General features: G+C 40.2%; 1 protein-coding gene across 11 annotated transcripts in view; it reads right to left on the bottom strand.

The window, feature by feature from the left end:
- POLQ (DNA polymerase theta) overlaps nt 1-26,231 on the bottom strand; it is a 113,800-nt gene extending 87,569 nt beyond the window's left edge. For 4 of the 11 annotated variants that reach the window (XR_010342008.1, XR_010342010.1, XR_010342009.1 and 1 more), the window contains exons 1-9: nt 25,934-26,211; nt 24,961-25,140; nt 22,049-22,179; nt 19,646-19,802; nt 17,459-17,567; nt 7,851-8,070; nt 4,360-4,507; nt 2,307-2,399; nt 1,172-1,318 (exon numbers count right to left, since the gene is read on the bottom strand). Coding sequence is in view for 2 of the 11 variants with exons in the window: in XM_064374685.1 (XP_064230755.1) it covers nt 1,172-1,318; nt 2,307-2,399; nt 4,360-4,507; nt 7,851-8,070; nt 17,459-17,567; nt 19,646-19,802; nt 22,049-22,179; nt 24,961-25,140; nt 25,934-26,114 (1,366 nt within the window). In the remaining 9 variants the exon portion in view is untranslated. Of the gene's footprint in view, nt 1-1,171; nt 1,319-2,306; nt 2,400-4,359; nt 4,508-7,850; nt 8,071-17,458; nt 17,568-19,645; nt 19,803-20,316; nt 20,399-22,048; nt 22,180-24,960; nt 25,141-25,933 lie in introns of those variants that run through there. The other 7 variants (XR_010342014.1, XM_064374686.1, XR_010342012.1 and 4 more) reach the window with 7 other exon arrangements.
- Nucleotides 26,232-26,439: the final 208 nt, after the last annotated feature.

The following is a 26,439-nucleotide window of genomic DNA, read 5'->3' as shown; positions in this document are numbered from 1 at the left end:
AAAAACATGAGTAAACGAAAAACAGTGTACACAATATATACTTATCTGGTTCATTTTCAATTTTATTTAAAAATTAAAAGGGCTGGGGTTCTAGTTTTAAAATTAAGTGGTGGGTACACAGTTGTTCACTTTTTTAGTATGCATCATAAGTTATATACAATGTAAATTTCATGTGTGTGTATAGATAGTAGTTTCCCCCCATCTGTGGTTTTGCTTTCCACAGTTTCAGCTACCCAAAGTCAAATATATAAAGAGGAAAATTCCAGAAATAAGCAACTCATAAGTTTTAAATTGCATGCTGTACCACCCAGGACATGAATTATCCCTTTATTCAGTGTATCCATGCTGTATACACTACCTGTGCTATACAATGTGACTATACAGGAAAGAACGTAGTATATAGAGGGTTTGGTACTATCTGTGGTTTCAAACATCCACTGAGGATCTTGGAACATATTCCCCACAAAGAAGGACTACTATATACCAGTTATATAAATATATATACCCCCATACACACACACATTTCAAATGCATTGAAAATTTTTAACATGTTATGAAGAAACATCATATGTAGGGTTGGTACTATCCATGGTTTCAGATATCCACTGGGGGTCTTCAGTGGACAAGGGGAGACTACTATATACAAATAAGTAAACCGAAACATGTTTAATCTATCATACAATTTCACTCTGTCCCCGAGGCTGGAGTGTAGTGGCATGATCTCAACTCACTGCAACCTCCGCCTCCCAGGTTCAAGCAATTCTTCCTGCCTCAGCCTGTCGAGAAGCTGGAATTACAGGCGCCTGCCACAACACCTGGCTAATTTTTCTATTTTTAGTAGAGACAGGGTTTCGCCATGTTGGCCAGGCTGGTCTTGAACTCCTGACCTCAGGTGACCAACTTGCTTTGGCCTCCCAAAGTGCTGGGATTACAGGCATGAGCCACCGTGCCCAGCCCACACAATTACTTTTTTTTTTTTTTGAGACGGAGTCTCATCCTGTCTTCCAGGCTGTAGTGCAGTGGCGCCACGCCTGGCCCACACAATTTCTTAAAAAGAAATCTAAGGATATTAAGTGTGTTTAACAAGAAATAAATGTACACAAATATAAAAGTTAAGACAGTATGAAGAATTTTGCAGGTTTCTTAATAACAGATTATAAATGTGAAATACCTGCATGATGAAATGCTACTCCCCATGGTACAGTTTTCTGTAATACAGAGTCCAGTCCTGAGGGCACATGTCTTAACTGATCCATCACTTCCAGGAGGTCTTTTTGTTCCAGAATTACTGGTGGGAATTCTGAGGATTTTACCAATCCTGTCACAAAAAAATTATCAACACTGTTCACTTCTAGCTCAGCCTCTTTAAGTGGTATCTGTCTAAATCATACTAGAGATTAATAACAGGGAAATGGTTCTGAAACTGCTGTATACTATAATCCCCTGGAGATCTTTTAAAAATACTGATGCCTGGTTCTTAATCCTGGACATTGTTATGTAATTGGTGTGGGATGTGACCTGGGAATGAAGAATTTTTAAACTTCCACAGGCAATTCTAATGTGCACCAAAGTCTAGGAAACTCTAAGGGTAAGACCAAGCCGACAGGCGGGGAATCAAAGGAAACTGCTGAAGGAAGTACAATATCATGGATACTGATTACCCCTCAAAGCCCCAAAATCAAAACCCTTGCTCAAGGTGTATACCATCAACCAGCAGTATCAGCATCAGAGGGTTTCACCAATCCTGTCACAAAAAAAAGCCTACTTCTCTGTGAAATTATTCTAGCCTCTTTGGCACTCATGTGGTAATTACATACTACCCTCTGTTTTTTGTCCCTATATGTAAACTTCTCCTCCAGTAAGAGCTTAACATTGTTTTGAGACAGGGTCTCACTCTGTCACCCAGGCAGAATCACGTGTGTGTACAATGGCACAATCACGGCTCACAGCAGCCTCGACTTCCTGGGCTCAAGCAATCCTCCCACCTCAGTCTCCTGGTTAGCTATGACCAGATGCACATGCCACTATGCCCAGCTAGTATTTTTTTTTCCACTTATAGAGATATGGTCTCCTTATGTTACCCAGGCTGGTCTCAAACTCCTGGGCTTAAGCAATCTTCCCACCTTGGCCTCCCAAAGTGCTGAGATTACAGGCATGAGCCACCACCCAGCCTTAACTTTCTTAAATGTAGTAAAAGCTTTACATACTTATATGTTGTGTTTAAAAACTTCCCAGACTTCTGAATTTTTGAACTTGTAAAAGTTTTCATAAAAAGTAAATATATGGCTGGGCATGGTGGCTCATACCTGTAATCCCAGCACTTTGGGAGGCCAAAGTGGGCAGATCACTTGAATCCAGGAGTTTGAGATCAGCCTGGGAAATGTGGCAAAATCCCATCTCTAAAAAAAAATACAAACAAATTATCCAGGCACAGTGGCATGCACCTATAGTCCCAGCTACTCAGGAGGCTGATGTGGGAGGATCACTTGAGCCCATGAGGTTAGAGATTGCAGTGAGCCGAGATCGTTCCACTGCATCCCATCCTGGACAACAAAGCAAGACCCTGTCTCAAAAAGAGAACAAAAGAAAATAAATGTATGTTTTAGAATTATGTATCAATGGAAAATAATAGAAATATATATAAATATATATGACAAACAGAAACATGATCAAATGAAAAACTGTATAGAATATACACTTATCTGGCTCATTTTCAATTTTATTTAAAAAATTAAAAGAAAGAAAGAAAAAGAAAAAAATTAAAAGGGCTAGGGTTCTAGTTTTAAATTAAGTGGTGGGTACACAGGTGTTCATTTTTTTAGTATGCATTATAAGTTATATATAATGTAAATTTTGCATGTGTGTATATAGCAGTTTCTCCACCATCTATGATATGTTGGGCAGGCTGGTCTCAAACTCCTGACCTCGTGATCCGCCCGCCTCAGCCTCCCAAAGTGCTGGGATTACAGGCATCAGCCACCATGCCTGGCCTGTGTGTGTGATTCTTTTCAGTTACACAATCCTTAGGAAATATAAAGATATGGTTATTTTCCCCAAAGAAATGTCTACATATGAAGTTTTGCATACAATTTAGGGGCTCCAAGGATCAATCTCTCAAAGTCCATGGATCCTGGATAAAGAACTTTAGTATATATCCAGTATTCTAAAAATCTAAGGTTGATTAGTCTAAGTGTGTGTGTGTGTGTGTATATATACATAGTCTATACTAAGGACGGAATATGATTAGAATCTACCCATCTGACAAAGGGCTACTAACCAGAATCTATAAAGAACTTAAAATGTATAAGGAAAAAAAAAAACAACTCCATCAAAAAGTGGTGAAGGATATGAAGAGACACTGCTCAAAAGAAGACATTTATGCAGCCAACAAACATATGAAAAGCAGCTCATCATCACTTGTCATTAGAGAAATGCAAATCAAAACCACATTGAGATACCATCTCATGCCAGTTAGAATGCTGATCATTAAAAAATCAGGAGACAGGAGATGCTGGACAGGATGTGGAGAAAGAGGAACGCTTTTACACTGTTGGTCAGAGTGTAAATTAGTTCAACCACTGTGGAAGACAGTGTAGCTATTCCTCAAGGACCTAGAAATAGAAATCCCATTTGACCCAGTAAACCCATTACTGGATATATACCCAAAGGAGTATAAAACATTGTTTTATAAAGACACATGCACAGGTATGTTTATTGAGCCAGTTCACAATAGCAAAGACTTGAAACCAACCCAAATGCCCATCAATGATAGACTGGATAAAGAAAATGTGGCACATATACACCATGGAATACCATGCAGCCATAAAAAAAGATGAGTTCATGTGCTTTGCAGGGACATGGATGAAGCTGGAAACCATCATTCTCAGCAAACTGACACAAGAACAGAAAACCAAACACTGCATATTCTCACTCATAAGTGAATGTTGAACAATGAGAACACATGGACACAGGGAGGGGAACATCACACACTGGGGCCTGTCGGGGGCTAGTGGGGATAGGGGAAGGATAGCAGGGGGTGGGGGGATTGGGAAGGGATAACAAGAGAAATACATAATGTAGATGACAAGGGGATGGATGCAGCAAACCACCATGGCACGTGTATACCTATGTAGCGAATCTGCACATTCTGCACATCTACCCCAGAACTGAAAGTATAATAATTAAAAATAACTAAAAATATAAAAATCACAAAAGCACAGTTTGGAAAAAAGAGTACCACCTAGTGGGCAGGCAGTGGCAATGACGAACAAGAGCCATATTTTTGCTAATATAACCACTACTGTTACTTTCAAGCAAATGTACTAAGCATGAATGCTTTCCTTTCCATCCATAACTCACCCTCAGCTTGATGATGTAGATTATAAAACTCTCGAGCAATGATATCTGCCAGGTTCTCACACCATTTCTTTGATGGACAAAAAAGTAATACTGAATGGTTATCACGAATTGTCTCATAACATAAACTAACAACATGGTCCTCATCTCCCTAAAAAGGAAAGATAAATAACCACTTCAGTGGTACTGTCAACAGATTCTCACATCAGTTTAAAAGCACTCATTTTCCTTTCTGGGGAAGCTGTTTCTTCTAGAAGGCATAATAAAAATCAGTTACAAAGTCAATAGCAAAAGAAAAAAGAAGAAGAAAAAATGAACTCCTTATAATGCAAGTGAAAGAAACACTTTCTATTCTTTCAACTAATATCTATTGAGCTCCAACCCTCAGGCAATGGGGATACAAAACTGAGTAAAAAGAAAGTCAAGATCCTAGTAGTCTAGGGGGTTTTAGTCTCATGGAGAGACACATTAAACTACAGATGTCCCAACTTACAATGCTTGGACTTTACCATTTTTTAAATTTTACAATGGTGCAAAAGCAGTGTGCATTCAATAGAAACCATACTTTGAGTGCTTATACAACTATTCTATTTTTCACTCTCAGCACAGTATTCATTAAATTATGAGATATTAAACACTTTATTATAAGGTAGGCTTTGTGCTAGATGATTTTGCCAAACTATAGGCTAATGTAAATGTTCTGAGCACATTTAAGGTAGGCTATTCAGTAAATTAGATGTATTACATACATCACAGTAAGGTAGGATATTCGGTAAATTAGATGTATTACATACATGTTCAACTTACACTGAGTTTATCAGGATATAACCCCATCATAAGTCGAAGATAATCTGTACTAAATAAATATAAAACATGATAATATATACTATTAAAAGAGTTTTGCCAGGCGCGGTGTCTCACGTCTGTGACCCCAGCACTTAGGGAGCCAAGGTAGGCAGATCACAAGGTGAGGAGTTCGAGACCAGCCTGGCCCAACATAGTAAAACCCCATCTCTACTAAAAATACAAAAAATTAGCCAGGCGTGGTGGCGCGCACCTGTAACCCCAGCTACTCGGTAGACTGAGGCAGGAGAATCGCTTGAACCCAGGAGATGGAGGCTGTAGTGAGCGGAGATCGTGCCATTGTACTCATGCCTGGGTGACAGAGCAATACTCGTGTCAAAAAAAAAAAAAAAAGGAGGGGTGGCCCTGCAAATTATCCATATTGGAAGTATGTCAATGTATTTATTAATAACTGGATTAATTCATCCATCAACTCCCTTATTAAAAAAATATTTATTATATGTCAAATACTGATTTAGGTACTGGGGATGGAGCAGCCAACAAAGCACAAAAAAGTTCCACCCTCATAATGTTTCTACTCCAGTAGGAAGAGACAGAGAATAACAAAAACAAGGTAAGTAAAACACATAGTATGTCTGGTTTCGAAAAGTGCCAAGGGAAAAGAAATAGAGATCATGTAAGGGAGAGCACTGTAATTTAGACAAGGTGGCCAGGGAAGGTCTGAGACAGTGACATCTCAGTAAAAGTCTAAAGGTGAAAGAATAAACCACACTCATGACCCTAAGGGGAAAGCATTCTAGAAAAAGAGAATCTGAGGTAGGAAATTCTCTGAATATTGAAACAAAAACAGCAAAGAGGCCAGTGTGAAGGAAGTGACAGGGACCATAGTAGATAGAGTCAGAGCACTAAGAGGGGTGGGGGGTGTAGATCACGTAGGGCCTCATAGACTACTATGAAGACACTGGCTTTTATTCTAAATGAAACAGAAAGCCATTTTAAGTTTCTGAGAAGGAGGATAACACGATCTGATGCTCATTTTAAATAGATCACTAGCTCCTGATGTAAGCATACAATGAAAGGGACAAGGTCAGAAGCAGAGAGAACAATTAGGAAATGTTTCAGTAATCCAGGTAAGAAGCGTAAGTGGTTCAAAAGGGTAGAGGCACAGACATGGTAAAAGAAGAAAAAAATTAACAGAAGAGTAAATGAATGTGTTCACACATAAATGTATTGAAGTAACCAAGGCATAGCCAGGTGAAATACGGAGCACAGAGCAAAGCAAGTAAGATTCAACAGCAAGCAAGCAGAAGCTACAAATGCGTACCTAGGAAGTTAGTGAAACATAAATGTAGTCCCATTCCCCGTTCTAAAATGACCCTTAGCTGTTTCAGTACGCAGAGGCACAACTCTGCATAAAGACAGCAGATGCCTCACTCTACCAATGTAAATAAGTCAGTTCTTTAACCTCAGGATTGAAGTGTATTTGGGACTATGGGAGGGTACTTATTTACCAAGCATTTTCTAGATGCCAGATAACTTTTAAAAATCACATTTAAGCCGGGCGCGGTGGCTCACGCCTGTAATCCCAGCACTTTGGGAGGCCGAGACGGGCGGGTCACGAGGTCAAGAGATCGAGACCATCCTGGGCAACATAGTGAAACCCCGTCTCTACTAAAAATAAAAAAATAAAAAATTAGCTGGGCGTGGTGGTGCATGGCTGTAGTCCCAGCTACTCAGGAGGCTGAGGCAGGAGAATTGCTTGAACGTGGGAGGCGGAGGTTGCAGTGAGCCGAGACTGCACCACTGCACTCCAGCCTGGTGCCTGGCGACAGAGCCAAACTCTGTCTCAAAAAAAAAAAAATCACATTTAATTCTCACAATATTCAAAATAAGTATTATAATATCCTATTCTACAGGTGAAGATATGAGATTCACATAGGTTTTGTGATTTAACCAATATTACAGCCATATCAATGATCCCTATCAGAGGTAGATATATCAGACTGCAAAAAATAATATTTTCACTCCACTATTATACCTACCATTTAACAAAAAGTTGTTCTTCCACACTAGCAGTTAGTGTAAACTAAACCATAAGAAAATCTTTACCTAGTAAAAAGAAAAAGCTACAAAATCAGCTATTTTTTTAAAATGTGTATATTATATATCAGTAAACATTTTTATTTATTTAAATTAAAGGTACAACTACATTTCCTCTCTTACCACCACCAGCCATATTTTTCTTCTTTTCCCAGATGGAGTCTCACTCTGTTGTCTGGGCTGGAGTGCAGTGGCATGATCTCAGATTACTGCAGCCTCTGCCTCCTATGTTCCTTCAAGCAATTCTCCTGCCTCAGCCTCCCAAGTAGCTGGGATTACAGGTACCTATCACCACACCCAGCTAATTTTTATATTTTTAGTAGGGACAGGGTTTCACCATGTTGGCCAGGATGGTCTCAAACACCTGATTTCAAGTGATCCACCTGCCTCGGCTTCCCAAGGTGTTGGGATTACAGACATCAGCCACCACGCCCAGCTTACCACCAATTCTTTAAGAGAAAATTAATTAATATTAATCTTAATGAATATGTAACTCCTAATTACATAATTCAGAAATTGTTAACAATCTGCTAGAAAATGAAATCAAACACACAGATACTAATAGTAGTGATATAAATAAATAGATTTACCTTCACTTGTAGCATGGGTTGAAATTCCCTCACAAGTTTCATTGAAGAGTCATATATGGAATTTCCAACTTTTACTGACTCCAAAAGCGGTACAGGACGAAAGTCTGTATGGTAGAGTTCGGCATTCAACCAGGAAGCCACAAGCTCCAAATTAGGAAGGGTAGCACTCATGCCAACAATTTGCACAGCATTAGACAGAGAACTGGCTAAATCTGCCTGACTGTAAAAAACAAATGAAAAGAATATTAAAAGATATATACTTTAGGAGGAAGTCGGGATTGCAGCTCCAAGAGAAAGCGCAGAGGGTGAGTGGACGCTGCATTTCCAGACGGATTTTTACTGCCCACAGACCAGGAGATTCACAGGAGGAGAAGCCCCATGGGTCACCAGCGCCACTGGTTTGAGCGGCGTGGCCGCTCAGCCTATGCCCTGGGGCGGGGGGCAGTGGCTTCTTATGCAGAGCGAGAGAGACAGAGTTCCCTCTGAGCCAGCAAGGGGAGCTGAAGCAGGGAGTCAAGCCAGGAGACCCCCGGGCAAGGACGCGCCACGAATCTCAGAGCTGCTGCTTTGGCTGACGCAGTGGCACACAGGGCAGCGGATTTTAACTGCCCACAGACCAGGAGATTCACAGGCGGAGAAGCTCCACGGGTTCCCAGCGCCGCTGGTTGGACCAGAGCAGCCGCTCGGCCTGCACCGGGGGCAGGGAGCAGCGGCTCCTTGAGCAAAGTGAACGAGACTGTGTCCCCTCTGGGCCAGCAAGGGGAGCTGAGGCAAGGAGGCAAGCCAAGAGATTCCGGGGCAAAGAGGGCCCCTCTGGAAACATGGCTGAACCCAGGACGGTCCAGCTCTGTGGGGGAGGGGCGTCCTCCATCAGGAAACACCCTGCAGTTCCCGGGGCAATTTGCTGTAACCAAGACAACCCACTACTACAGAGACTCCGTCACTACAGGGGCGGGCCAGCATAGCAGAAGCAGTTCTAACTACACCCATATAAACAGGACTGCAGGGAAGCTCACACGGAAGCTGGGCGGAGCCCACAGCAGCTCAGCGAAGCCTCTGCAGGCTGAGTGTGACTAGGCTGCCACCTTGTGGGCAGGGAAAACGGTAGCAACACAGCTGAAAAGCATAAAGCCCTAACCCCCTGGGCCAGAACACCTGGGGGGAAGAAAAGGGGGTTTATGAGTTCAGCTGCTGCAGACTTAAAATTACCAAAATCAGAAAGACAGCAACTACAAAGTCAATAGGCGGATACATCCACAAAGATGGGAAGAAACCAGCGCAAAAAGGATGAAAACACCCAAAACCAGAACACCTCTCCTCCTATAAGGCAGCATAACTCCTCACTAGCACGGGAACAAGACTGCACGGAGAATGAGTGTGATCAAATGACAGAATCAGCTTTCAGAAAATGGATAATAAGAAACTTCTGTGAGCTAAAAGAACATGTTCTAACCCAATGCAAAGAAACTAAGAACCTTGAAAAAAGACTTGATGAAATGCTAACGAGAATGGACAACTTAGAGAGGAATATGAGTGAATTGATGGAACTGAAAAACACAACACGAGAACTTCGCGAAGCATGCACAAGTTTCAACAGCAGAATTGACCAAGTAGAAGAAAGGATATCAGAAGTCGAAGATCAACTCAATGAAATAAAACGAGAAGGGAAGATTAGAGAAAACAAGGTAAAAAGGAATGAACAGAGTCAACAAGAAATATGGGACTACGTGAAAAGACCTAATCTACGTTTGATAGGTGTACCTGAATCTGACGAAGAGAATGCATCCAAGCTGGAAAATACTCTTCAGGATATTATCCAGGAAAACTTCCCCAACCTAGCAAGGCAGGCCAATATTCAAGTCCAGGAAATACAGAGAACACCACAAAGATATTCCTCTAGAAGAGCAACCCCAAGGCACATAATCATCAGATTCACCAGGGTTGAAATGAAGGAGAAAATACTAAGGGCAGCCAGAGAGAAAGGTCGGGTTACCCACAAAGGGAAACCCATCAGACTCACAGCAGATCTCTGAGCAGAAACCCTACAGGCCAGAAGAGAGTGGGGGCCGATATTCAACATCCTTAAAGAAAAGAACTTTCAACCCAGAATTTCATATCCAGCCAAACTAAGCTTCATAAGTGAAGGAAAAATAAAATCCTTTGTGAACAAACAAGTACTCACAGATTTCATCACCACCAGACCAGCTTTACAACAGCTCCTGAAGGAGACACTACACATAGAAAAAAACAACCAGCACCAGCCACTCCAAAAACGCACGAAATGGTAAAGAGCAGCAACACGAGGAGGAATCTGCATCAACCAATGGGCAAAACAGCCAGCTAGCATCAAAATGACAGGAGCAAACTCACACATAACAATATTAACCCTAAATGTAAATGGACTAAATGCCCCAATCAAAAGACACAGACTGGCTAATTGGATAAAAAGCCAAAACCCATCAGTGTGCTGTATCCAGGAAACCCACCTCACAAGCAAGGATACACAAAGGCTCAAAATAAAGGGATGGAGGAAGATTTACCAAGCAAATGGAGAGCAAAAAAAAGCAGGAGTTGCAATTCTCATCTCTGATAAAATAGACTTTAAAGCAACAAAGATCAAAAGAGACAAAGAAGGACACTACATAATGGTAAAAGGATCAATGCAACAAGAAGAGCTAACGATCCTAAATATATATGCACCTAATACAGGAGCACCCAGATACATAAGGCAAGTTCTTAAAGACTTGAAAAGAGACTTAGACTCCCACACATTAATAGTGGGAGACTTCAACACACCATTGTCAATATTAGACAGATCAATGAGACAGAAAGTTAATAAGGATATCCAGGACTTGAATTCAGACCTGGAACAAGCAAAACTAATAGACATTTACAGAACTCTCCAGCCCAAATCCACAGAATATACATTCTTCTCAGCACCACATCACACCTACTCTAAAATTGACCACATAATTGGAAGTAAATCACTCCTCAGCAAATGCAAAAGAACGGAAACCATAACAAACAGTCTCTCAGACCACAGTGCAATCAAGTTAGAACTCAGAATTCAGAAGCCAACCCAGAACCGCACAGCCTCATGGAAATTGAACAACTTTCTCCTGAATGTTGACTGGATAAACACTGAAATGAAGGCAGAAATAAAGATGTTCTTCGAAACCAACGAGAATGAAGACACCACATACCAGAATCTCTGGGACACATTTAAAGCAGTCTCTAGAGGAAAATATATAGCAATAAGTGCCCACATGAGAAGAAAGGAGAGAACTAAAATTGACACCCTATCATCAAAATTGAAAGAGCTAGAGGAGCAAGATCAAAAAAACTCAAAACCTAGCAGAAGACAAGAAATAACTAAGATCAAAGCAGAATTGAAGGAGATAGAGACACGAAACACCCTACAAAAAAATCAATAAATCCAGGAGCTGGTTTTTTGAAAAGATCAACAAAATAGACCACTAGCCAAACTAATAAAAAAGAAAAGAGAGAATAACCAAATAGATGCAATAAAAAATGATAAAGGGGATATCACCACAGATGCCACAGAAATTCAAACCATCATCAGAGATTATTACAAACAACTCTATGCACATAAATTAGAAAACCTGGAAGAAATTGATAAATTCCTGGACAGTAGCCTCCTCCCATGCCTAAACCAGGAAGAAGTCGAAACCCTGAATAGACCAATAACAAGGTCTGAAGTCGAGGCAGCAATTAAGAGCCTACCACCCAAAAAAAGCCCAGGTCCAGATGGTTTCACAGCCGAATTCTACAGACATACAAAGAGGAACTGGTACCATTCCTACTGAAACTATTCCAAATAATCCAAAAAGAGGGAATACTTCCCAAATCTTTTTATGAGACCAACATCATCCTAATACCAAAACCCGGCAGAGACTCAACAAGAAAAGAAAACTACAGGCCAATATCCATGATGAACATAGATGCAAAAATCTTCAATAAAATACTGGCAAGCTGACTACAACAGCACATCAAAAAGCTTATCCACCATGATCAAGTAGGATTCATCCCGGGGATGCAAGGCTGGTTCAATATACGCAAGTCTATAAATGTAATTCACCACATAAACAGAACCAAAAACAAAAACCACATGATTATCTCAATTGATGCAGAGAAGGCCTTCGACAAAATTCAACAGCCCTTTATGCTAAAAACTCTCAATAAACTAGGTATCGACGGAACGTATCTCAAAATAATAAAAGCTATTTATGACAAACCGACAGCCAATATCATACTGAATGGGCAAAAACTGGAAGCATTCCCTTTGAAATCTGGCACTAGACAAGGATGCCCTCTCTCACCACTCCTATTCAATATAGTACTGGAAGTTCTAGCCAGAGCAATCAGGCAAGAAAAAGAAATAAAGGGTATTCGATTAGGAAAGGAGGAAGTCAAATTGTCTCTATTTGCAGACGACATGATTGTATATCTAGAAGACCCTATCACCTCAGCCCAAAATCTCCTGAAACTGATAAACAACTTCAGCAAAGTCTCAGGATACAAAATCAATGTGCAAAAATCACAAGCATTCCTATACACCAATAACAGACTCAAAGAGAGCCAAATCAAGAACGAACTGCCATTCACAATTACTACAAAGAGAATAAAATACCTAGGAATACAACTAACAAGGAACGTAAAGGACCTCTTCAAGGAGAACTACAAATCACTGCTCAACAAAATAAGAGAGGACACAAACAGATGGAGAAACATTCCATGTTCATGGTTAGGAAGAATTAATATCGTGAAAATGGCCATACTGCCCAAAGTAATTTACAGATTCAACGCTATCCCCATCAAGCTACCAATGACCTTCCTCACAGAACTGGAAAAAACCACCTTAAACTTCATATGGAACCAAAAGAGAGCCCGCATAGCCAAGTCAATTCTAAGCAAAAAGAACAAAGCAGGAGGCATCACACTACCGGACATCAAACTCTACTACAAGGCTACAGTAATCAAAACAGCATGGTACTGGTACCAAAACAGAGATATAGACCAATGGAACAGAACAGAGGCGTCGGAGGCGACACAACATATCTACAACCACCCGATCTTTGACAAACCTGAAAAAAACAAGCAATGGGGAAAGGATTCCCTGTTCAATAAGTGGTGTTGGGAAAACTGGCTAGCCATATGCAGAAAGCAGAAACTGGACCCCTTCCTGACACCTTACGCTAAAATTAACTCCAGATGGATTAAAGACTTAAACATAAGACGTAACACCATAAAAACACTAGAAGGAAACCTAGGCAAAACCATTCAGGACATAGGCGTAGGCAAGGACTTTATGACCAAAACACCAAAAGCATTGGCAACAAAAGCCAAAATAGATAAATGGAACCTAATCAAACTCCACAGCTTCTGCACGGCAAAAGAAACAGTCAATAGAGTGAATCGGCAACCAACAGAATGGGAAAAAATTTTTGCAGCCTACCCGTCTGACAAAGGGCTGATATCCAGAATTTACAACGAGCTAAAAAAGATTTACAAGAAAAAAACAAACAAGCCCATTCAAAAATGGGCGAAGGATATGAACAGATACTTTACAAAAGAAGACATACATGAGGCCAACAAACATATGAAAAAATGCTCATCATCACTGGTCATTAGAGAAATGCAAATCAAAACTACATTGAGATACCATCTCACGCCAGTTAGAATGGCGATCATTAAAAAATCTGGAGAAAACAGATGCTGGAGAGGATGTGGAGAAATAGGAACACTTTTACACTGTTGGTGGGAGTGTAAATTAGTTCAACCACTGTGGAAGACAGTGTGGCGATTCCTCAAGGACCTAGAAATAGAAATTCCATTTGACCCAGCAATCCCATTACCTGGCATATATCCAAAGGATTATAAATCATTCTACTATAAGGACACATGCACACTTATGTTCATTGCAGCACAGTTTACAATAGCAAAGACCTGGAACCCGCCCAAATGCCCATCGATGATAGACTGGACAGGAAAAATGTGGCACATATACACCATGGAATATTATGCAGCCATTAAAAACGAGGAGTTCACATCCTTCGTAGGGACATGGATGAACCTGGAAAACATCATTCTCAGCAAACTGACACAAGAACAGAAAATCAAACACCACATGTTCTCACTCATAGGTGGGTGTTGAACAAGGAGAACACATGGACACAGGGAGGGGAGCACTATACACGGGGGTCTGTTGCGGGGGAGGGGGGGACAGCAGGGGGGTGGGAAGTTGGGGAGGGATAGCATGGGGAGAAATGCCAGATATAGGTGAAGGGGAGGGAGGCAGCAAATCATACTGCCACATATGCACCTATGCAACAACCTTGCATGTTTTTCACATGTACCCCAAAACCTAAAATGCAACAACAACAACAAAAAAAGATATATACTAAGTTAACAATTAATGTTGCTAACAATATCCTTGGTTATGGCCTTTGGTACACACATACATACATTTCTTTAGGATAAAACTACTAAGAATAAAACTACTGAGTCACAGATTACTGAGTCACAGATTATCTCCTATTTTAATAGATAATGCCACATTGTTTTCCAAAGTAACACCTCCACAATCTATGTGTTTTCTATTTTTCCACAATCTTATCACCACTTGGTATTGTCAATCTTTTTAATGTTAGCAGTTATAGAGAGTATGTGTTAGTATTTCTTTGAAGAAGTAATTCACAGTTCCCTCATAGCCAATGAGACTAAGCATCACTTCATGTGTATGAACCATGTGGATACCCTGTTTCAACAGCCTGTTTTTTTGTCTACTGATACAGTAGGTTGCGTTTTTCTTGTTCATTTGTAGAATTTCTAAATGTCCAGATAGTGACTGTCTTCTTTCATTTTTTGCTCTGTTTTTATCATTTTATCAAGCTTTCTGTTGCATTATTTTACCTTTTTTCTGAGACAGGGTCTAGCTCTGTTACCCAGGCTGGAGTGCAATGAGGCACGATCTAGGCTCACTGCAACCTCCACCTCCAGGGTTCAGGTGATTCTTATGCCACCTGAGTAGCTGAGATTACAGACATGCATCACCACGCCCAGACAAACTTTGTATTTTTAATAGAGACAGGGTTTTGCTATGTTGGCCAGGCTCATCTCGAACTCCTGACCTCAAGTGATCTGCCTGCCTTGGCCTCCCCAAATGCTGGGATTACAGGCATGAGCCACCCTGCTTGGCCTTTTTTCTAAGTTATTGGGATGGACAATTAAATAATTGATTCTCAGTCTCTCTTCCTTAATAATATGAACATTTTATGCTATCAATTTCCTTTAAAAAAAAAAACTTTTGCTACCCTTCACAAGTTTTGTTGAGACATTTTTATTATACTTTCAGTTCAAACTATTTTCTAATTTCTGTTGTGATTACTTTTTGGACCTAAAAATGTGTCAAAAACGTGTTTATTTCCAGACATGTAGACATTTTCTAGTTATGCTTTTCTTATAGCTAAATTCACTGTTGTTAGAAAACAAATGATATGAATCCACTAGAACATGTTAAGACTTGCTTTACGGTCCAGCATATGGAAAATTTTTTGATAAATGTTTCATGTGTAACTGAAATGAACATGTACTCTGCTGTTTTGAGGTAAATGTTCAATATATATCCATTAGGTCAAATTTGCTGATCATATTTTCTATATCCCAAGTGATTTAAGATGGAGACAGTTATCTGCTTGTTCTATCACAAGAGAGATGTGTTCAATTCTCTCTTAACTGAAAAGAACCTATTGAGTACCCAGCATGACTAAAAATAAACCAACACACATCAGTATTAAATTTCACAGCACTGAGGCTGAAGAAAAAGTACTTCCAGTTTTGGCTCTTAGACCTGGACAGTCTGTGAAATAATTGTGGAGGCCATGCACAGTGGCTCACGCCAGTAATCCTAGCACTTTGGGAGGCCAAGACGGATGGATCATCTGAGGTCAGGAACTGGAGACCAGCCTGGCCAACATGGTGAAACCCTGTCTCTACTAAAAATACAAAAATCAGCTGGATGTGGTGGCAGGCACCTATAATCCCAGCTACGCGGGAGGCTGAGGCAGGAGAATCACTTGAACCCAGGAGGCGGAGGTTTCAGTGAGCCGAAATTGCTCCACTTCACTCCAGCCTGGGCGAAAGTGAGAAAAAAAATAAAAAATAAAAAAAAAAAGGGAAAAAAGCGCAAAACTCTGTCTCAAAAATTAAAAAAAAAAGAGAAAAAAGATAATTATGAGGCATTTTCAGACATGCAAGTCCTCAAAAACTTTATACCTATGTGTGCTCACTGAAATAAAGTAGAAGTTCCTGGAAGATATTCCCACCAAAATGAGAAGGTAAATTAACACAGACATGTGGTCAAAAAATGGATAGGGGAAGGGAATCCCAAGATGATTGCTATGTAGCACATATATAGATTAACCACTTATCTAGATTGGAACAACTTGAAGGGCTTTAGGAAAATCTTCAAGAAGATGACTGGTAGAATAGCAAATGTGGTAGAATACACAACTAGGGAATAGGCTAGGGATACATTAGCTGTAAGTATATGGAAAACCAAGCCATCAAACAAAAAAGACAGTTACTAATTTCAGAGAAAACAAAAAGTTGTTTAGAAAAGCAAAAGTAATCATATTATGCTATAGCCCAGTTACCAATGTCATTTATATAGTCACAATAGTGTAACACTGAATAATGATCTAAGCAAAATTATAACCTAACTCTATTTGAAGAATGGGAAGATGATGAGAGGATAAGGAGACTGCAGAGAAGCGGGGAAAAGATTGGGTAGCGGTGAGTAAAGAATTTAAAAGAAAGCGAGATCTTCATCTTTCATAGTAAAAGTCAGTATATAAAGTCTAAAATTAAAAAATTAAGTAGCCACAGTTAGAGATGCTGCTGTAAACATTTTTAAAAAGCTAGAAGAGTTGAAAGGTAGTTGCCTCTGAGAAGTGAGGGCTAAAAAAAATACTATTTTTCAAAATTAGCCTGACTACTTAAATTTTATATACAAATGACAAATACAGAACCTGGATTTCTAGAAATCTGTAACAAAAACGTATACACTGAAAGGGTGAGAAGTCAGAAAATTAAGAATGTTTACAAAGTAATCTAAAACTAGTTTTAATCTGAAATACTTTTCCTGTGGCTGTTACAGACATGGTCTTGCCCTGTTGCCCAGGCTAGAGTAAAGTCACAATTATACCTCATTGCAGCCTGAAACTCTTGGGCTCAAGTAATCCTCCTGCCTCAGTCTCCTGAAAAGCTGGGACTACAGGTATGTGCCACGATGCCCAGCTAATTTTTTTATTATTTATAGAAATGGGGTCTCACTGTGTTGCCCAGGCTGGTCTGGAACTTGGGCTTGAGTGATCCTCCCACCTCAGCCTTCCAAAGTGCTGGGATTACAGGTGTGAGCCACCTTGCCTGGACTGACTTCTTCTGGAACAAAAACAAACTACTTTACATGAGTTTTTCTCAATGTGAAAAATATTACACTCCTTTAATTTATTTAACTTATGTACTTTTTCAGACACTTTGTCAATGTGGTTTGAAATCTCAGGAACTTAGTTATTTCAAGTACTCACGAAGATGCTGTTTTCCGAGTAATATAGCAAATCTTGGTCAGCAAAAGTTCCAGCAGATACCCTCGGTGAGATTCTCCCAGCATATGTAATTCATCCACAACAACCATTCCTAAAAAGATTTTCCAGATACTAGGTTTTTACAGAATCTCATATCCATATAATTTTTTCCAACTTTTATTTCACTCTATTTTATTTCCTTTATATCAACTTTTATTTTAGATTCAGGGGGTACATGTGCAGGTTTGTTACTTGGGTATTCTGTGTGATGCTAAGGTTGGGAGTACAAATGATCCCATCACCCAGGTACTTAGCAATAGTACCCTATTATTAGTTTTTCAACCTTTGTTCCCCTCTAGTAGTCCCCAGTTTCTGTTGTTGCCATCTTTATGTCCACGAATACTCAAAGTTTTAGTTCCCACTTACAAGTGAGAACATGTGGTACTTGGTTTTCTGTTCCTGTGTTAATTGGCTTAGGATAATGGCTCCAGCTGCATCCATACTGCTTTGCTACAAAGGACATGATTTCATTCTTTTTATGAGCATGCCAAGAAGAAATTTAAAAGATTCAGTATCTTATACCGCACAGTAGGTAGCTGTCACTGTAATACATTGCAAGTGATGCAAACTTCAAACCATAAAGCAAAAATCAGATTCCTCATAATGGGCAATTCTTTTCCAAGATGTTTCAGGTATTATAGGCAGTCCTACTACAAGGTATTATGGATCTAAAATCAATTATTAGCTTACTTGGGGCTAAACAAACCCAGGGAAAACTGCCTCTTATTACTCTTCTCAATTGCCAACTTCACTAAAATAAACATACAATGACATATCAAAGATATCTATCGCAGTTAGTCAGTGTATTGACTTTTCAGTGGGAAAACAGACATACTCATGTTAGAAAGCAGCTTAGGAAAAACAAAATAGGGTCCAGAAGAAAAGGATAATTTTAAGAGATTTTTTATAAATATGGTAGGCTAGTGAGTCACCCTACTGCAAAACGTAAATATGATTACAATGTCCTTCGCTACTTGGAGAATTTAACCAATGTATATACCTGCAATAATTCTTAAGAATTACTGAAAATTCAGTATCAACCAATACTTTCTTTAAACATTTTCATAACAACATAGTTTCCACATGTACTGGTGTTCCCCCTACCCCAAATTCTCCCCACCAAAAGACAACTTTCTGGTGAAAAGGAATTTGAGGAGATAATAGACAACTTCCTAATGACACATAATGATGTTCTTTTTCCTATCAGTAAGCTGTCTCCAAAATTGAACTGTCTGAGGAGTTGTTTCAATGCTTACTCATTTCTTCACCAAAAAAAAAAAAAAAAAAAACTATTCTGCCTATTATGTACCAGGCACTGTGCTGGGTACATTGGAAATAGCACTTACTAGGGGTCTATTGCAACTCTCAAAATATTTAAAGTCCAATGGAGTTACAAGTGATAAGACAATTCTGATACAAATCAATTGCAATTTTTCTCTCCAGGTTTTATAAAGCATAGCCCATATCTTACTCATCTTTGATTTCCACTCTCCACCCCTACCCTACCATAACTTTACCATGGTATTTTTAAGTTCACCAGGCTCTCAATAAACAGCTGATATTCTTGCTACTTCTGCAGCTGCAATCCTTCTACTGCTGTTGCTACCTCTACATAACGGCCTTTCTGTAATGGCAAAAAATGCATTAAGATGGAAAATCTTCCCAGAACCCCAAGCTCAAATACAGTATCGGTTTCAGCAGGTCCCTACCACTTCCATGCTAAATGGTAGCCTCTGGGTCCAAGCCCAAAATAGACATCATAGCACCAGAATATAATAACAAAAACACATATACACTAACTACAAAAATGACAGATCTGGCCCAGCAGGCTTCCTTCTACTCCTGGTAAGGTTTAGATAAGAAAGAAGCAAGGAGAAATTATTGAGGGCTCAAGGATATCCTCTACGTTTTGTAAAGTACAAACATGCAACGTAATGGAGTCAATAACAGCAGCAGGACATAAAACTTATAAACACAGAGTTCCTAACATTACAGATGCCAATTCTCACCTTTAGAAGTAAACAGTAGACAACAGAAAAACAAATGGGACCTACAGAAATCACAACAGCTCCACTTCATTCCATCAAAAATAGCAACGGAAAGTATTTACTTCTTTTCTAACTTTCTCACCTAACAGATCCATCTTATTTTCCTCTATGAGGCGATTGATCAGACCATTGGCTCTTTCAATTGTGCAGACTGCAACATCCAAGGAAGAGAAATGCCTTGCTGGAGAGGTGCTGCCCATATAACCGTCTACTTTTATTCCTACTTCCTGAAACAGACTCTGAATTGAGTAAAAAGAAACAATACAGGTGAAAAAACTTGAAATTCAAGAGGTATAAACAAGTTCTATCCCAGAACATAGACATAAGTATCTAAAGACATCTATCAGATTACTGTCATCAGTTGTTTCTGGCCAGGACACACTGGTTCTTTTTAGAATCACATGCTAAAAATATAAAGTTTGGAACTGGCAAAACTTAGATTTCTGTTAAGAGTCAAATAAAACTATACCATTTTAATGAAAGCATAATAATCTAAAAAGTTCTAAGAGCTATTTATGGGAATTAAAATGGGAGAAAAACTACCTTAAGCACTAACATTTTTAATCTAATAAATAGCAAGAAACTAGCTATAACGCTTGAAGAAGTAAATTTATACCTCACGAGAAAAATAGTCTCATTATCCTACTAATGACCAATTTTTTAATGTAATCGGAAGAAAAGTTTTTAAAGGTAAAATTCAGTGGGACTTTTATAGTAATTTTTGTTTGTTTGTTTAACTTTTAACTAACATACCTTTCAATAAAAAGGATCCTTTCATCATTTTGTTAGTTTGGGTCTAAGTTGAGAGATGTTACCATGTAGGACCAGCTTTGTTGGCTATTTGGCCTCTGAAATAACTGTTAAAAAGATTTATAGAACCACAGAAATTTAGAGTTGTTCATTCAATAAAATTTTCCTGAGCATTTGCCGAGTTAACCCACAGTGCTAAGGGTTAACATCCTAATTTTACACATGAAAAAAAACGAGGCCCAGCAGGTTACGAGCCTGGCCTAAAGACATAGTTAGTGGCAAAACTGGGACTAGAACCCACATTTCTTTAACAATCAGGATACCGATCTTTCCATTCCAAGAGCACATATTTTTTACTGCAGAAATCACAACAGTAAATTTATTCCCTTTAATAAAACATTGTAGTTGTGAAAATGCCCTAAAAACTGTGAGCATCATGTTGATGTAAACTATTAGTCATTTTTGCAGAACAGAGGAACAGATCACACACCTGGAGCTTTACATAAGCACCAATGGATCTTGACCTTCATCCCCTAAATATTCCTAAATGGCCCTCAATTAGAACAGAGTATGCTTCCTTTTTTTTTTTTTTTTTTTTTTAATAGAGATGGTGTTTCATCATGTTACTGTTACTCGGGCTGGTCTCTAACTCCTGACCTCAGGTGATCCATCCGCCTCGGCCTCCCAAAGTGCTGGGATTACAGGCGTGAGCCACCACACCCAGCCATGGATATGCTTCCTTAAACATTCTTTCCTTTCTATGCTTCAGTCTAGTCCTACTGTTCAGTTACATGCTCATTCTCAATGTGCATGTCTATTTGCTAAAGTATTCTGTTTATCTCCTAAGACAAGGTTTACACATTTTTGCACAATTTTCACCAGTTATTCTTTTGATTTGATGGCCCCTTCTGCTTGATGCAATAATTTTTTAAAAATTAACTTCAGTAAATTTAAAACAAATTTTTTTTTTTTTTTTTTTTTGAGATGGAGTCTCATTCTGTTGCCCAGGCTGGAGTGCAATGGCACAGTCTCAGCTCACTGCAACCTCTGTCTCCTGGGTTCAAGCGATTCTCCTGCCTTAGCCTCCCAAGTAGCCATGATCATAGGTGTGGGTGACCACACCCAGCTAATTTTTATATTTTTAGTAGAGACGGGGTTTCACCATGTTGGCCAGGCTGATCTCGAACTCCTGACCTCAGATGATCCACTCACCTCAGTCTCCCAAAGTGCTGGGATTACAGGCATGAGCCAACACGCCCAGCCCTCTTCTGTGAATTTTTAATGCTTTTAGCAGTCACCTCTTTTTTTGTTGAGACAGAGTTTTGATCTTGTTGTCCATGCTGGAGTGCAATGGCACAATCTGGGCTCACTGCAACATCTACCTCCCAGGTTCAGGCAATTCTCCTGCCTCAGCCTCCCAAGTAGCTGGGATCACAGGCATACACCATCATGCCCAGCTAATTTTGTATTTTTAGTAGAGATAGTGTTTTTCCATGACGGTCAGGCTGGTCTCAAACTCCTGACCTCAGGTGATCTGCCCACCACGGCCTCCCAAAATGCTGGGATTACAGGCGTGAGCCACCGTGCCTGGCCTGCAGTCACCTCTTAAAGCTACATGGGACGCAATAAACAAACTTTGTTTTCCACTTGCTTTTATAATTCTATTTCAAATGAATGAAGCCAAGGCTGCCAATATTGAGCCTTTCACTATTTCAAACTTAGTAAAAAACATTACCTGGAGATAGTATTTCTTCTCTTTAGCCACAGAAACAAAGGGAAGAATAAACAAAGCTTTCTTCCGCATTTCCAAAACTCGCTTCAAAATAAGTAATTCTGCCACAAGAGTCTTCCCAGCACTTGTAGGAGCTAAAACATGATTATAACACAAGATTATAAGACAAAAGTAATATTTGGCATACTTCATTAATAAATGTTTTAAGCAATGTGTAGTACTACAGCGCCTGAGGCTAATCTATCACTAAGGCCGCAACAGCATTTAAACCTTTATACCCTGAAATGCCCTTTACTTTAAACCAGCTGTCTAAATAGTTTCACTAAAAACAGTGTAAACAAATCTTTATAACAACAACATATGATGAATACTATTGAGTATCTAGTTGATACCTAAAGATCCTTTCCTTTAACTACCAAATGGTTAAAAGGCCTGCTTCGAGGAAGTAGATGAACAACTTTATCATGATAGGAACTGTGATCGATGTTGAGGAAAAGGGCTGGGCGCAGTGGCTCATGCCTGTATTCCCAGCACTTTGGGAGGCCGAGGCCAGGGGATCACTTCAGGAGTTTGGGACCATCCTGGACAACATGATAAAACCCCATCTTTATTATTACAAAAATAAATTAAAAAAAAAAAAAGCCAGGCATGGTGGTGGGCGCCTGTAGTCCCAGCTACTCGGGAGGCTGAGGCAGGAGAATTGCTTGAACCCGGGAGGCAAAGCTTGCAGTGAGCTGATATGGTGACAGTACACTCCAGCCTGGGTGACAGAGCAAGACTCTGTCTCAAAAAAAAAAAAAAAAAAAAAAAAAATTTGAGGAAAAGGAGCTGTAAGGAATCTTATGAGAAGGGAAGAAAGAAAACAAGAGGAGGGTGGGGGCGGTGGCTGACGTCTATAATCCCAGCAATGTGGGAGGCCGAGAAGGGTGAGGTGGTATGTGCCTGTAATTCCAGCTACTTGGGAGGTTAAGGCTTGAGACTTACTTGAACCCAGTAAGCGGAGGCTGCAATGAGTTATGATCATGCCACTGCACTCCAGCATGGGTGACACAGCAAGACTTCGTTTCAAAAAAAAAAAAAAAATACAATTAAGAGGAAAGAAACAGCATGTGGTGCAAAGGCCTAGAAGAAAGACTGGCATGTTCAGATGACACAGTAAGTAATTTAGTAAGCATGGAGTATAAAGTACTCCAGGGGTGTAAAAGAAGAGATAATGAAACTGCCACAAGAAGGATCCCACCATTTAAGAAGTTCAAACCTTGTCCTGAAAGCAATGCAGAGACTGATGAGCTTTATGAAAAGGAGTGATAAAATCATATTTGTACTTTATAAAGATTACTTTGGACTGGACACAGTGAATCATGCCTGTAATCCCAAAACTTTGGGAGGATCACTTGAGCCCAGAAGTTCAAGATCAGCCCGGATAACACAATGACACCCCCATATCTACAAAAAATTCAAACAAAATTTTTTTTTTAAAAAAGACCACTTTGGCTGTAGGAGCAGGCCAAGATCAGAGGAAAAGGAAGAACTAGTTTCAAAGCTACTGCATAACCTAGAAGAAAGATGATAATGAACTGTACCAGGCAATGGACCTAAAAACAGAAAGGAGTCAGAAGCCAGAGATATATGAGGTAACAGCCACAGGACTTGGTGATTAATTGTATAAGCTGGTGACCAAAGTTCTGAATGATACCCAAGTTTCAGTTTCAAGCAATTGAAATGGTCAAGCCATTATGCCATTGCCACTAACTACGACTTCTTAGCATTTACGAGTATTTGATTTTATATTTTATTTTTTGTAATGTCCTTTCACAATACAAGTACTTTATATGTGCCAAAAAGTTTCTGAGCTCTCATATATGAAATAATGTAATCCTCCCTAAGTACTACCAAGGCACACATACTCACCAACACATAGACACTCTCTCACTCTTCCTAAGTAATCTGTGAGGCTGCATAGCCAGTAAGTGAGAGTTTTCAAAACCAACCAGTCTAATTCCACTGCCTGAACTTATATCTGCTCGTAATTCTTTAATTCTTCCTTAGAGACAAAAATCCGTGTGACTCATAATATCAGAGTAAACTGACACAAAGGAATTACATCGTATCACAAGATTAAAGTAGCGTAGTAAGCGTGGGTTAAAAATTTCATATGTCATAGTTGCCCTTGAAAACCCACATAAATTGTTGTAAATAAATTTTATAAAGTATATTACATATTGTTTGTATATACAACCCTGTACAAACAGGCCAATTTATGCCTGGGTGCGGTGACTCACACCTATAACCCCAGCACTTTGGGAGGCTGAGGTGGGTGACTCACTTGAGGTCAGGAGTTCGAGACCAGCCTGGCCAACATGGTAAAACCCTGTCTTCACTAAAAATACAAAAGTAGCCAGGCCTGGTGGTCCACACTTGCAATCCCAGCTACTTGGGAGGCTGAGGCAGGAGAATCACTTGAACCCAGGAGGCGGAAGTTGCAATGAGCCCAGATAGAGCCACTGCACTCCAACCTGGAGCAAGACTCTGTCTCTTAAAAAAAGTCAATTAACAAACACACAATGTATAATGTTCATACCCTGAAAAGCAACCAGGATCAAATGGAGGAAGACCAGATTTATATCTCCCATTGCATACTCACTGGGATATATGTATGTTGAGCATGATGATGGCAAGTGGAATTGTCCACTCTTTGAATTGTCGTTTTTCTTGCTTTTTCCTCCCATAGTCACATAACAAAACTTTTGTAATTTAAATATAAATAAAACTCCACTTTTCACACATATTTTAAGATTTTCTCTAGTTTTAAAGCACTGCCTCATTCACCTTTTAAAAGAACCATAACTACTTCAATGGATTATTCTTTGCATCATATCTTAAAAATAGTAATTAGTTTACATAAATTTGGATACCTGAATAGACTAAATTCTTTCCTTCCAGGACTTGTCCGAGCAAAAGGCACTCTGCCTGCCATTCAAACATCTTTTTTACACCAAAACTGTGGTATTTTTCCAGAACTGCTTTAGGAAGTCCCCAATTTGCCAATAGTAGCTTGTCTATTTGGCAGTCGGGAGTGGTAGGCTTGCATTCTCCTTTTAGGAAAGAGAAAAAATTAAAATTTACTTCTAATGTATGAGTTTACAGTAAGCCCTTCACTGTGTGTTGGAATTCCTGTGTTGAAATGAAGCTATTTAAAGCACATCCTGAATTCAACAATCTTATGAGAAACTGACCACGTATAGAAAAGTAATAAATTGTTATTTAAGGCATATGATAAAAACAATTCCTTATAAGCCTCAAACAAAAAAAACAAACAAAACCCCCTGTGCAATACGCAGTAGATAAAGTCTTAGAATTACGGGTGGAGTGGGGGGAAGAGGACAATATGGAAAAATTACAAAGCTTAGTTAGGTAAGTTTCTATTTGTAAGTTTTAGTTCCATGACCACCGCACAACTAACGATTTTTTTAAATTGGGTAGACATCCACCAGATACCCAATCAATCTCATTACGAATCCCTGGACGCCAAACAGCCCGTGCTATCCTCCAGGCCCAACAATCCGGTCTTAAGGATCTGTAAGGATCACTGGGTACTATGAGGAGCGAGCCCTCCAACAGGTGATGGTATTTGGCTAACTAGGAAATTGTTTCTCTAAAGGTCGAAAGACCCAGAAGCCACGTAACATTAATACCAGGCGACCACTGAAACACGCGTATGTCTGAACAGAAAGTGACCTGCCACACCAGGCCCGAGTCACAGAGAAGGGGAATAGAAGCCCAATGGGGTATGCAATCAAGGAAGCCCCGTCGGGGGAGGACACCTCCCGACCCATGGCCCGGCGGAGCTGCCCCCGTCGCCCGCGGCCTCCCGGGTTCCCGAAGCACCTGCAGTTGCGGCTGACTGACGGCCGCGGTCCTTCAAGCAGCGACCCAGGCCCGGCGGCGGGCTCAGCACGGTCCGGGAGAGGAGCTGGGGGCTGGCACTGCTGTCACCGCCGCTTCCCGACAACGAATCTGAGCCTGACTCTGAACGCCGCCGTTTCCCACTCCGACGCAGAAGCTTCATGGCAAACCCTTCTCGGACGATCAGGGCAAGCCACAGTCCCAGCGTCCTCCCACTCGGGAGAACCCTGGCCTGCCGACAGGTGCTGTCATCATCTTCCCGCCTGTCTTCAAACTCAAACCTCCCGGCCCGCCCCGGAATCATAGAGTTCTCCGTGGCTTAAGTAACCCGAAAGCCATAGAGTCCTGGGGAAGGAGCGGCTCTCGCTGGTGTCTAAGACTTCCGGCCTCCGGCCTCCGTTGTTAGTGAATATGAGATGTAAAGAGGAAAGCCATAGAGTCCTGGGGAAGGAGCGGCTCTCGCTGGTGTCTAAGACTTCCGGCCTCCG

This window comes from Aotus nancymaae, unplaced genomic scaffold (genome assembly GCF_030222135.1).
Source record: "Aotus nancymaae isolate 86718 unplaced genomic scaffold, 86718_ANA_hifiasm-v0.15.2.pri h1tg000011l, whole genome shotgun sequence".
NCBI lineage: Eukaryota > Metazoa > Chordata > Mammalia > Primates > Aotidae > Aotus > Aotus nancymaae.
The sequence above is the reverse complement of the archived record's forward strand: the minus strand, read 5'-3'. Positions and strand labels throughout refer to the sequence as shown.